The sequence below is a fragment of the Bactrocera latifrons genome, unplaced genomic scaffold, assembly GCF_001853355.1.
Source record: "Bactrocera latifrons isolate USDA-ARS-PBARC rearing strain unplaced genomic scaffold, ASM185335v1 scaffold_2, whole genome shotgun sequence".
In the NCBI taxonomy this organism is placed as follows: Eukaryota; Metazoa; Arthropoda; class Insecta; order Diptera; family Tephritidae; genus Bactrocera; species Bactrocera latifrons.
The window spans coordinates 2,119,115-2,131,266 of NW_017535518.1; the positions used below are offsets into that span (position 1 = coordinate 2,119,115).

The window sequence follows — 12,152 nt, forward strand, 5'->3', positions numbered from 1 at the left end:
GCACAAGTCTGTCGTCTGTCATTGCTAATAATGTAAAGTTGTTGTTTCTATCATTCTTGCTAATAATGCTATAAGAATATAAAAGAATATAAAAGAATACCCTTATTCATATAAAGTTAAATAAATTAACTGCAATGCATACATGGATGGGCATCATTGTTACTGTTCGCATCGGCGTTGGCATTTCGCTGTGGTTCGCGTCAAGCGAAAATAATTCAGTTTTCAACGGCGGAAAGCAACGACGTGTTTCGGTGTTTCGGTCGCGGTTGCAGTCGCAGTGCGTGAAGTCAGTTGTAAAATTGAAATAAATTTTTTACTGCTTTTCATAACTCATATACTTTAATGTCAATTTGAATAAAATCATTTGAATTTGTGGAGTCAATTGCACAACGTGAACATTTTCAGTTTGCCGGCTTTGAAGCTTACGGTGCTGAGACCGATTACATTACAATTTATACGAAATTGTGCATAATTAAGAAAATAAATCCTTGGTTATCTATACAAGGTAGGATTACAAAAGTATTAAGTGTAAAAACATTAATAATAGCTTTGAAAAAGTGTATGAGTTGTGAGTAGAGTTGGAGGACATAAAAATTTGTTGTATATTCGCGAAGCGGCATTCGCTGCAATTCGCTTTGCAAATTAAAAATGGCGCACTCATGTGGCAGCGGTGGCAGAGCCAGCGGCTTTGGTTGAGCGAGCGAAAAAGTAAACGGAACTCAAAGAGAAAGAAACAAATGCGATTGTACATGAGAAAAGCAATAGTTTCAGTTTTTGATATTGTTTATTGTAGCAAGACACAGAAAATATTAAAATTTTTACGTCTATGCTTTTGTTTTAAGTTTTAGACGAAATAACGAATGTTATACCGACGCTTACTCTCTTGGCACACAAATTTGAAATTGCTATACAGGGTGCGTTAAAAAGATGTACATATTCGAATGCGAGTTTCAAAACATCTGCTTTCATATTTTTTTTAATTTACCTTAATGTGCTCAATATTAAATTGTACTTGAGAATATTAATATTTTCTTGTATTTCTCGAAATCTACAAGGTATAAAGATATTTTGTTTGCCATAATATATTCTTGCTATGGTAATGTTATGCATACCTACATATAAATATGTATGTATAGCGTCAGTCATACATGGCGCCAAATTACAAATTTCAGTACAGCTTTTGGTAGAGGCAAATTATATAACCGGAGCATTAATGCATTTGAAACTTTCTAAAAGAATTTTTTTTTTTATTCATAGTTATCCAATTATACAGCAATGGAGAACGGCAGTGGTAGTGTGGCCGGGAGTGGTACTTCCATCGAAAAAATGTACCAAAAGAAATCTCAATTAGAACATATTTTATTGCGTCCGGACACTTATATCGGTTCGGTGGAGCACGTTAGCGAAACCATGTGGGTATATAATGAGGAAAAAAATCGAATGGTACAGCGACCAGTCACCTATGTACCTGGTTTGTACAAGATCTTCGATGAAATTCTTGTAAATGCCGCCGACAATAAACAACGCGACAAAACTATGAGTACAATAAAAATCGATATTGATGCGGAAAAAAATTCTATTTCGATTTGGAATAATGGGCAAGGAATCCCAGTTACCATTCATAAGGAACATAAAATGTATGTGCCGGAAATGATTTTCGGTCATCTCTTAACTTCGTCAAATTACAATGATGATGAGAAAAAAGTGACTGGTGGTCGTAATGGTTATGGCGCAAAGTTGTGCAACATTTTTTCAACTAGTTTCATGGTTGAAACCGGTACCAAGGAATACAAGAAAAGTTTCAAACAAATTTGGGCTAACAACATGTCAAAAACGACTCCGCCAAAGGTTGGTATAAAATTGTATAACTTGGCTATGCTCGCTAATTAAATAAATATTCATGTAATATATATTTATATTTTTTTGTTTAGATCAAAGAGTTTGCGGGCTCCGATTTTACAAAAATTACTTTCAGTCCTGATTTGTCCAAGTTTAAAATGGATCGTCTCGACGAAGATATTGTTGCACTAATGTGTCGTCGTGCTTATGATATTGCTGCTGCGACAAAAGGCGTAGTTGTATTTTTAAATGGCAAAAAATTGCCGGTAAAGAATTTCAAGGATTACATTGATTTATATGTAAAGAATAGTGATGACTCCGGTCAAACAATTAAAATTGTTTACGAACAAGCTGGTGAACGTTGGGAGGTAGCTTGCTGTCCCTCAGAAAATAATTTCCAACAGGTTTCTTTCGTGAATTCGATTGCAACCACAAAAGGTGGACGTCACGTGGACTATGTAGTGGATATGATAATTAAACAATTGATCGAAGTTGTTAAGAAGAAGAACAAAGGTTTGTATAAACTTTTTTTATATTACAATATTCTTTAATTTTAATCTTTTCTTTTATTTTAGGTGGTATTAACATAAAACCGTTCCAAGTACGCAACCATATGTGGGTATTCGTCAATTGTCTTATCGAAAATCCGACGTTCGATTCGCAAACAAAAGAAAACATGACATTGCAGTCCAAAAGTTTTGGATCGAAATGTGTGCTCTCAGAAAAATTCATTGCAAATGTTTCGAAGTCCGGAATTGTGGAGGCCGTATTATCATGGGCCAAATTTAAAGCACAGAGTGAAATTGATAAGAAAGGTGGTAAAAAGTCCTCTAAAATAAAGAATTTACCCAAACTCGAAGACGCAAACGAGGCTGGAAAATCAAATTCATACTTATGTACGCTTATTTTAACGGAGGGAGACTCGGCCAAATCGTTGGCTGTATCCGGTCTTGGTGTCATTGGACGTGACTTGTATGGTGTATTTCCACTACGTGGTAAACTTTTAAATGTGCGTGAGGCTTCTTTTAAACAGCTGGCTGAAAATGCGGAAATCAATAATCTGGTAAAGATTATTGGTTTGCAGTACAAGAAGAAATACACCACAATGGAGGATTTGAAAACTTTACGTTATGGCAAGGTCATGATTATGACTGATCAGGATCAAGACGGTTCACATATAAAAGGACTACTGATTAATTTCATACATACAAACTGGCCCGAACTATTACGACTACCTTTCCTCGAAGAATTCATTACGCCAATTGTTAAGGCATCGAAGAAAAATGAAGTGCTTTCCTTCTACTCACTACCCGAGTTCGAAGAGTGGAAGAATGATACGCCCAACAATAACACATATAATATCAAATACTACAAAGGTATTTTTTTTTCAACAAATTCAAATTTACGAATATAGTGCATATAAAACTCAAGAAATTAATTTTATAGCATGGAATGTTTTTTTAAAACCAAAATTTTTGTAATTTTGCTCATAGGTTTGGGTACCTCCACATCTAAGGAGGCTAAAGAATATTTCCAAGACATGGAACGTCACCGCATAACTTTCAAGTATGACGGCAGTGTGGATGATGACGCCATTGTTATGGCTTTCTCCAAAAAACACGTCGATGCACGTAAAGAATGGCTAACGTCGCACATGGACGAGGTGAAACGCCGAAAAGTACTTGGTTTACCTGAACGTTATCTGTACACCAAAGGCACCAAACACATAACATATTCGGACTTTGTTAATCTTGAGTTGGTGCTCTTCTCCAATGCTGACAATGTCCGTTCCATACCATGTCTGGTGGATGGTTTTAAACCGGGCCAACGCAAAGTTATGTTTACCTGTTTCAAACGTAATGACAAACGTGAGGTGAAAGTTGCCCAATTGTCTGGTTCAGTGGCTGAAATGTCCGCCTACCATCACGGTGAGATGTCATTGCAGGCTACCATAGTCAATTTGGCGCAAAATTACGTAGGATCAAATAATATTAATTTATTGGAGCCTCGTGGTCAATTCGGTACACGTCTGCAGGGTGGTAAAGATTGTGCGAGCGCTCGTTATATTTTCACCTTAATGTCACCCTTGACGCGACTCATATTCCACCCAGCCGATGATCCATTGTTGACGTACGAAGTTGATGATGGTCAAAAGATTGAACCACAATGGTATATACCAATTATACCAATGGTTTTGGTGAATGGTGCTGATGGTATTGGCACAGGTTGGTCCACAAAGATTTACAATCACAACCCGCGTGATATTATACAGAATATACGTAGAATGCTGGCTAATGAGGAGCCTTTGCCAATGCATCCCTGGTAAGTTACTTTGCACGTTGTTGTTATATACAGTATAGCGGTTAAAAAATTTACTTTGAAAACTAAACATTCAATTTTTAATTCTAAGGAAGCCTTTTCAATTTTTAAGTATAAACATTGGATTAACTAATTTTTATTGTCAATCCGGTATTTGGGATTAAAATTTTTTTTTAGTCCGGTATTCGGGAATAAATTTTTTAATATAGCATTTGCTACTAGAAATTTGAAAATTAGTTTCAATTAAGATTATCGAGATTTCAAAATAATACATTTAAATTCATTACTTTCAATATTTAATTATAAAAGGGGGATTAACATTTTTTTCAAGCCGGCATTTGGGTTTAAAATTTTGCTATGGTATTATATTTGGAATCAAAAATTTTAAAATAATATTAAATTACGATTTTCGAGATTACAAAATAAAAAGTTTAATTTAAAGGCTAATTAAATATTTGTTCATTAATTTTTGCAACCCTGCATATATATGATAATCATACTTACCCGCTCCTTTTGAATTGTTTTTGTTTTACTTTTATTACAGGTATAAAAATTTCAAGGGCACAATTGACTACGTTTCTGATGGCCGTTATATTTCATCTGGCAATATACAAATTGTGCAGAATAATAAAATCGAAATATCTGAACTGCCAGTGGGCACTTGGACCCAAGCGTACAAGGAGAGTGTTTTAGATGCACTTTCAAACGGTGAAAAAGGAAAGGCAGTTGTTGCCGATTACCGCGAGTATCATACTGATACCACAGTGCGTTTCGTTATTACATTCACTCCTGGTGAATTCGAGCGCTTGCAAGCTGAAGATGGCGGCTTCCATCGTGCTTTCAAATTAACCTCTTCAATGTCTACAAATCAAATGCATTGCTTCGATCAAAACAATTGCTTACGTCGTTTTCCTACATCTATTGATATTATGAAAGAATATTTCCCCGTACGTCTAGAGTATTATGTTAAGCGCAAAGAGTACTTAATCGGTCAATTGACAGCACAAGCTGATCGTTTGACCGATCAGGCACGCTTTATTATGGAAAAGTGTGATCGTACCATAGTGGTTGAAAATAAGAAACGTAAAGCCATGATAGATGAACTGATCAAACGCGGTTATAGACCCGATCCAGTAAAGGAATGGCAACGTCGTATAAATATGGAAGAAGAAGAGGAGGCTGATGAAGAGGATGAAGAGCAAGCCGATGAAACTGCAACCAGCTCGACAGTGAAGAAGGAGAAAAAGCCGGTAGATCTGGAGAAGGCTTTCAATAAATTAACAGATGTCAAGAAATTCGATTATCTTTTGGGTATGTCCATGTGGATGTTGACCGAGGAAAAGAAAAATGAATTGTTGAAACAGCGCGATACAAAGTTAGCGGAGCTTGCAGCGCTTAAATCTAAGACAGTACAAACTTTGTGGTTGGATGACTTGGATGATTTTGAAAAGAAACTGAATGAATTAGAGGAACGCGAACGACTTGAAGAGCTGGGCATCAACAAGAAACAAGCAAAGGCCTTAACTGCTAAGGCAAAGGCTCTATCTGGTGCATTGAAGAAGCGTGCCGCTAAGGATGGCAATGAGAACATTTTCCCCGATCCAAATGGCATTAAAATTGAGTTCAAGGTATGTAAAGTAATGTATTTAATTAACGAAAACTGTTTGATGTATATATGTTTTTGGCATACAGGTTACTGAGGAGATTATGAAAAAGATTTCAACTGCAGTGGCACTTGCCGCCAGACCAAAGATTAAGAAGGAGAAAGTCGAAAAAGCAGCTAAGGCAGCTAAGGGTGAAGAAGTGGATGAGTTTGATGCAATAGTTGAAGGTGGCGTAAAGGGACCGAAAGGTTCACCGGCAGCTTTGAAAAAGACAAAAGCTAAAGAAGCGGGCGCTGGCGGCGATGGAGAAAAAAAGAAGCGCGTTCGTAAACCCAAAGATGGTTTGAAACAATCCAAATTGAACTTCGGCAAAGGGGTGAGCATTTTTAACTTTTGCTTGATTGAATACAATGTGAACTAAACATGTTTTTTTATTTGTTCAACAGCGTAAAAAGAAACAGAATTCTTCCGATGAAGACGATGATTTAGGATCTGGTAGTGATATTGAAATGCATGTCGATGTTGCGCCACGCGCAGATCGACCAGGTCGCAGAGCAACTGCCAAGAAAATTAATTATTCTGGCTTATTGGATAGCGAAGCCGAAAAGAGTAGCGATGGTGAGCTCGAGTTCCGAGATAATGATGGTATCAAAGAAGAGTCTTACCAGGTGGCACATATATCTGATGACGAACATGGCAGTGATGCCGATCAACCTAACGGTAGCAATGCGTTTATAGTGAGCGAATCAGATGCCACACCGATAAAAAAGAAGCCTACAGCGAAACGTCCACGAAAGAAGGCAATGACAAGCGATAGTGATAGTGACAAAAAGGTGAGCAGCATTTGCTATTAAATTTAAACGCTAACGTAAATTTAATTTACTTTTTATTTAATTTTTTTCAGAAAAAGAAGAAGAAACGGGTTGCATCCGAGAGCGACGATGACGATTCAGATTTTGAATGTTAAGCATTTCCAATCCAATGAATTATAAAAAAATAATTAGACTTAATGTGCAAATGAGTCTGCATATAACATAAAATGTGAGATCAGAAGAGTTATAGCACTAAGAAATTGGAGAAGCAGCAAGATTATCAATAACCAATTATAATTCACCTTATATCTATACATTCATGTTGAATCAAACGCCCCTATACACATTCTTTTCCCACCGTACACACTCAAACGTGCACATTCATTCCATCAGCTTATGATCAAACGGAAGTCGGAAATCGCAGTACTTGTTTATACGATATCACATTTCGTCACAATTCAAATCATTGCTGATTTTTTTGTATTGTATTTTTAATTTTAGTCCATTAACCATTGTTCATCACAACCTTGGGCACAGTGAATGAGCCAACATGCCAGTTTTTTTATTTTTTTTTTTTATAATTTTAACATATTAATATTGGTTACTTTTTGTTCGTAATTAAATGTCAATACCCATTACAATAATAATTGCAGTCGACGACTGTTATCCATTTAAACAAATTTTGTTCATTATTAAGATATTTCAATGCTGTGTGCGGATAGAATGATAACGTGGCGGCTGGACGTCCAAATCTCCTTTTTATGTTTTAAGTAATTTGAAAGTAGTTTAAAATTTGTAAATATAAATGGTTCAACTTACAAGTTCTCTGCATGTTTCTTTCGAGTGAAAGTTTAGCGTTAGTATACAAAATAAACGGTATATTAAGAAGATTGCATAACAAGTATTTTTCAAAGTATCGCAAAATCTGTCTAAAAGTGTTGTTTTAAAATTGAAATAATTATGCGAAAGAAGCGTTATTTTTAGAAACTCCTTATTTTCGTTATCTCTTGCTAATTTGTATATTACTATATGTATTTTTAGCGCACAAAAACTTTGTGTACAATTTTAATTTGGAACTGATTTCTTTGACATATTTTCGAATATAAATTAGCATTGTCATACTAATTATATATTTATGATAACTGATAAATGTATGAACGTAGAGACGGATTTTAAGATGCAACATGAAACATTAAGTATGTACCAAATAAGGTTATACTTAAAACATTATCATTCAATATACTATAAATAAAATAAATTTTAATAAATATAAACAATAATATGATTATTTCATAAATTACTTAATATCTGTTAAGTGATTGTACAAGTTTTAACGGTTATTTTGCTATTCAGCAGTTATAGTAAATTTTATGGACTTCAAGGAAAAAATTTGTTGCTCCTACAGGTATTTGCAGAACGAGAAACACAATGTTAGTTCAGCACATTGTTATGATGGTCTCGTGTGTTTTATAATATTTTTTAAAAACCATATTGATAAAAAAAATAGTTCGAGTTGCAAATTGCTCAAAAGTCATGATTTTTATAAGCGGGTATTAAACCTACTTAGATTACATTTAAACAGCAACAGTTAATGAAATGTTATGGATCTGTGTGTTAAAACCTTTATGTTATGATTTAAATAGCAGTTTTGTTCTTTGAATAAATTTTATATTTTAAGTGTTTGCATGTATTTCCGATTCTTTATCAATTATTATTATTCCATTAACGCCATCATTTAGATATTACTTCTATTTAACAGCTAAGTGCTAAGTTATATTTGAAAATTCCTTTATTATATTGCATGTAATAATAAAATTTGGCTACCCTAGAAAACCACCCCAACATATTGCATGCAATATTTTACTATAAGTGTCACCCTGCTACTACCATCTTGACAGCTGCAAAGCGGCGAAAAAGCGGCTTTTTTCTGAATAACCTACAAAACAAGCGTTCCAACAAAAATATTTGAAATTTGCAAGCATTGTAAAGATTCGCAAGTGTTTGATTTAATTATTTTTACAGTAATACAATTTTACGTTATCAATAATGTCTAATTTTAATTTCGGAACAATTGCACAAGAGTTGCATGATGTGCAGGAAGAGGGGCTCTCGTTTGAGGATAAACAACTAAGTTGGGATACAGCAGAGGATGGTAAGGGGTGGAATGCCCTTAATGACAATTGTTTTAAGGAAAATTGTTTGTTAAACTTTAAATATTACATATTTACTTAGTTGCTGATATTGTTAAGGCTTTGGAAACAACAAAAGTTGTCCACTACCTAAAGTTGGGTGGTAACACCTTGGGCGTAGATGCGGCGGCTGCTATTGCAAAAGGCCTTGAGAAGCACCCCGAATTTCATAAAGCATTATGGTATAATATGTTTTCAAGAAGACTCAAAACCGAGACACCATTGTCACTAAAGCACTTGGGTAATGGTTTAATTGTAGCCGGTGCCAAACTTACAGTATTAGATTTGAGCGATAATGCTCTGGGTCCAAATGGTATGGTTGGACTAGAGAATCTTTTGCGTTCGTCTGTAGTTTACTCATTGCAAACATTGCGTTTGAATAATTGCGGTTTGGGTATTGGCGGTGGCCAAATGCTTTCAAAAGCTATATTGGATTGTCATAAGAGCAGCGTTGCCGCCGGTACACCACTTAAGTTGAAAGTTTTTATTGCCGGTCGCAATCGTTTGGAAAACGATGGTGCTAAAGCCATAGCAAAAATTTTTTCTACACTAAAAACTTTGGAAGAAATAGCAATGCCACAAAATTCCATATATCATGCGGGCATTGCTGCATTAGCTAGCGGCTTCAAAGAGAACCCTAATTTGCGCATTCTGAATTTGAACGACAACACATTAACTGAGAAAGGCGCAGCTTCCCTAGCAGAAGCTTTTGCATGCACGCCAATGTAAGTTAGCAAAATTGTACAAGCGATTAACTTATTAGCTTAAATTATTGTTTTTTCCAATTTTAGGTTGCAAGATATTAATTTTGGTGATTGTTTGCTCAAAACTCATGGCGCTTATCATTTTGCTGAGGCATTAAGCGAAAACCATAATCAACTCGAGGTGGTGGATTTGGGGTTCAATGAAATCGGCGCAGACGGCGGTGTTGTTTTGGCTGAAGCTTTACAAAATAAGACAAATTTAAAGAGGCTTAACCTAGATGGCAATCAAGTAAGGGCTGCTAATTTGTGCTGAGACATTTTTCACTTATGGTATTAAATTTTTTTAGTTTGGTTATGAAGGACGTGAACGTGTTAAGGAGATTATAGAGACATTTGCAAATCCAAATGCATTAGAGAGCCTTGAAGAAGATCAATCTGAGTGCGATGATGATGAAGATGAGGACGGAGATGACGACGATGAAGAGGATGACGATGATGAAGAAGATGTATGCACAAGCTAAAGTAAATAAATAAATGTAATAAATATTTTTTTTAAATTGCTTAGGATACTACTGAGGAAGTTGATGAAGATGAGGAATACCAAGATGAAGATGCCGACGAAGAGGGCGATGAAGCGTACATAACATCTCCCGCTTTTACAACAAATGTAAACATTTTCAAACATACAAATGTTGCAAAGTGTCTGTTTTTTACTGATTCGTTTCTATATATGATTAACAGATGTTTGGTGCAAATGATACATTTATGTCTGCTAAAAATGTTCATTTTGTTGAACAAGCGACACCAGCAAAGCCAGTTACCGTTGAATCATTTTGTCTGAGTCAGAAACCTTGCACCATACAAGCATTCGAGTCACTGCAGGAGACAGATAAATTGAAGGCCTTCAAAAGCATTATTGAGGTAATTTATAATATTATTTTTATAATTTGTATTCAATATTTTATTTATTCTTATCGATAGCAATTCACTGACGATAATCGTCTGCTATTGCTCATTTTTACGACATTGAAATGTGCACACCTCTCTGAATCATCGCCCGCGGCATTGGATTTGGCAAAAGCTCTTTATAAAGAAACAGTCGACTATGCTGTGGAGACGAAACAAGAGCGTCGCGTTTTGAATTACATGTTGATGCAGCTGGGTTTGCTGCGTAGCGAAGAAAAATTCACTAGCCCCTACGACTTGAAAAGTTGTCGTTACGCGCTGCGCGAGACACTTAAGTCTAATCCACAGTTTGGCAGTGAGCATATGCGTAACGCTTTCAATATTTTCCTAAAAGAATTGGATGGTTGAAAGTATAGAATGTTAAGAATTTCATGTATCTTTGTAAGGTTTTTAAAAATATATTGTATAAGCTATGATTCCCGGTTTAAATTATAATTTTGCATTAACTGAAGGTGCCAAGTTCAAATACATATAATTCATACAAAAATGGAAGTATTCTGTATTTATGAGATTTCTTAGTATACGAGATTATTAGCAATCTTTCTAAGGTGCCCCGATGATTAAGATTCAGCTGAAATGAAGACTACTGCTCCATTTTCATCATATTTCTTGAAATTATTTCTGGAATTTTTTTCTACCGCTGAAAACCAACATCAAGTATAAATTTTTATTGCTCAGAGGCATTCTGTGTTGGTTTACAACATACTAACACAAATTCTAATTTTTTTAATTTTTAAACGGTGTGTCCTTATGAGAAATATGAGTGAAGTGTGCAGTTTGAGGTTATAAGGTAAACCGTTTCCGTAGTGTAGTGGTTATCACGTGTGCTTCACACGCACAAGGTCGCCGGTTCGAACCCGGCCGGAAACACAATGCTGTTTACTATTTTAATATTTTCCCTTATATTTTATGTTTCTATTGAAATATAGTAGTTTTCGGTGAGTTTTAATGCAAAATTATTTTTTAGAGTTTTTGAGATACCAATTTGAAATTTTACCACTCTACTTTTCACACAAAGAAGCTGCTTATTTGTTATAACGGCCGATTTCGGACCACTATAGCATACAGCCGACATACAAACTCACCGATCAAACTCAAGTAAATTTTGTATGGAAAACTTTCTTATTTCACAAGGTATCGTCATGAAATTTGTCATAGATTATTCTATAAGATAAAGGTACAATCTGCAAACAAATTGTTAGATGACGATATTTGCGCAGGATAAAATTAGATTTTCTAATGAAGAACACACAGTTTTTGTACATATTTATATTATTTTTTATTTGCACTTTCTTAAAGCTAGTGATAATGTTAATACTTATATCTGTACTCTATTTAGTCATTTGATACAACATTTTGTGTGACATAATTTTATTTTTTATCTTCAAAAGAGTTTGATTTTTATACTCTCGCAACATGTTATTACAGGGTGTAACAGCTTTGTTCACTTTATATAAATGATCAAGATGAAGAGACGAGTTGAAATCGGGGTGACTGTTTGTCTGCCCGACCTTACCAGCTGTACCTTCATTAAAAATTGAGATATCTTGATGAAACTTGGTATGTGCGCCCAACAAGCGCCATATCCCGAAAACTTATAAAAAATTATAACTAAACACCAAATTAAGATTTAGACCTGTATTTTGGCACAGGAGATCGCAATAGCAAGTTACTTCCCTGTCTTATATCTTTACATGTTGCAAGAGTTTGAAATATTCG

General features: G+C 35.1%; 2 protein-coding genes and 1 non-coding gene across 3 annotated transcripts; all 3 read left to right on the plus strand.

Annotated features, from left to right (window-relative positions):
- The first annotated feature begins 232 nt into the window (after nucleotides 1–232).
- On the plus strand, nucleotides 233–7,848 carry LOC108967871 (DNA topoisomerase 2). The gene is made up of 9 exons (XM_018931513.1): nucleotides 233–505; nucleotides 1,258–1,848; nucleotides 1,932–2,352; nucleotides 2,415–3,215; nucleotides 3,333–4,161; nucleotides 4,703–5,786; nucleotides 5,851–6,138; nucleotides 6,209–6,595; nucleotides 6,667–7,848. Exons 2-9 carry the CDS (start codon nucleotides 1,276–1,278, stop codon nucleotides 6,727–6,729), a joined length of 4,446 nt encoding a protein of 1,481 aa, XP_018787058.1. The 5' UTR covers nucleotides 233–505; nucleotides 1,258–1,275; the 3' UTR covers nucleotides 6,730–7,848.
- A 613-nt stretch (nucleotides 7,849–8,461) lies between these two features.
- On the plus strand, nucleotides 8,462–10,849 carry LOC108967810 (ran GTPase-activating protein). Its single transcript, XM_018931436.1, has 7 exons — nucleotides 8,462–8,726; nucleotides 8,807–9,488; nucleotides 9,555–9,756; nucleotides 9,815–9,973; nucleotides 10,033–10,134; nucleotides 10,209–10,388; nucleotides 10,449–10,849. The coding sequence occupies exons 1-7, from the start codon at nucleotides 8,621–8,623 to the stop codon at nucleotides 10,779–10,781; spliced, it is 1,764 nt and encodes a 587-aa protein (XP_018786981.1). The 5' UTR covers nucleotides 8,462–8,620; the 3' UTR covers nucleotides 10,782–10,849.
- Nucleotides 10,850–11,230: 381 nt separating this feature from the next.
- Trnav-cac lies at nucleotides 11,231–11,303 on the plus strand. Its single transcript has one exon. It is a non-coding gene; the product is annotated as a tRNA-Val (tRNA).
- Nucleotides 11,304–12,152: the final 849 nt, after the last annotated feature.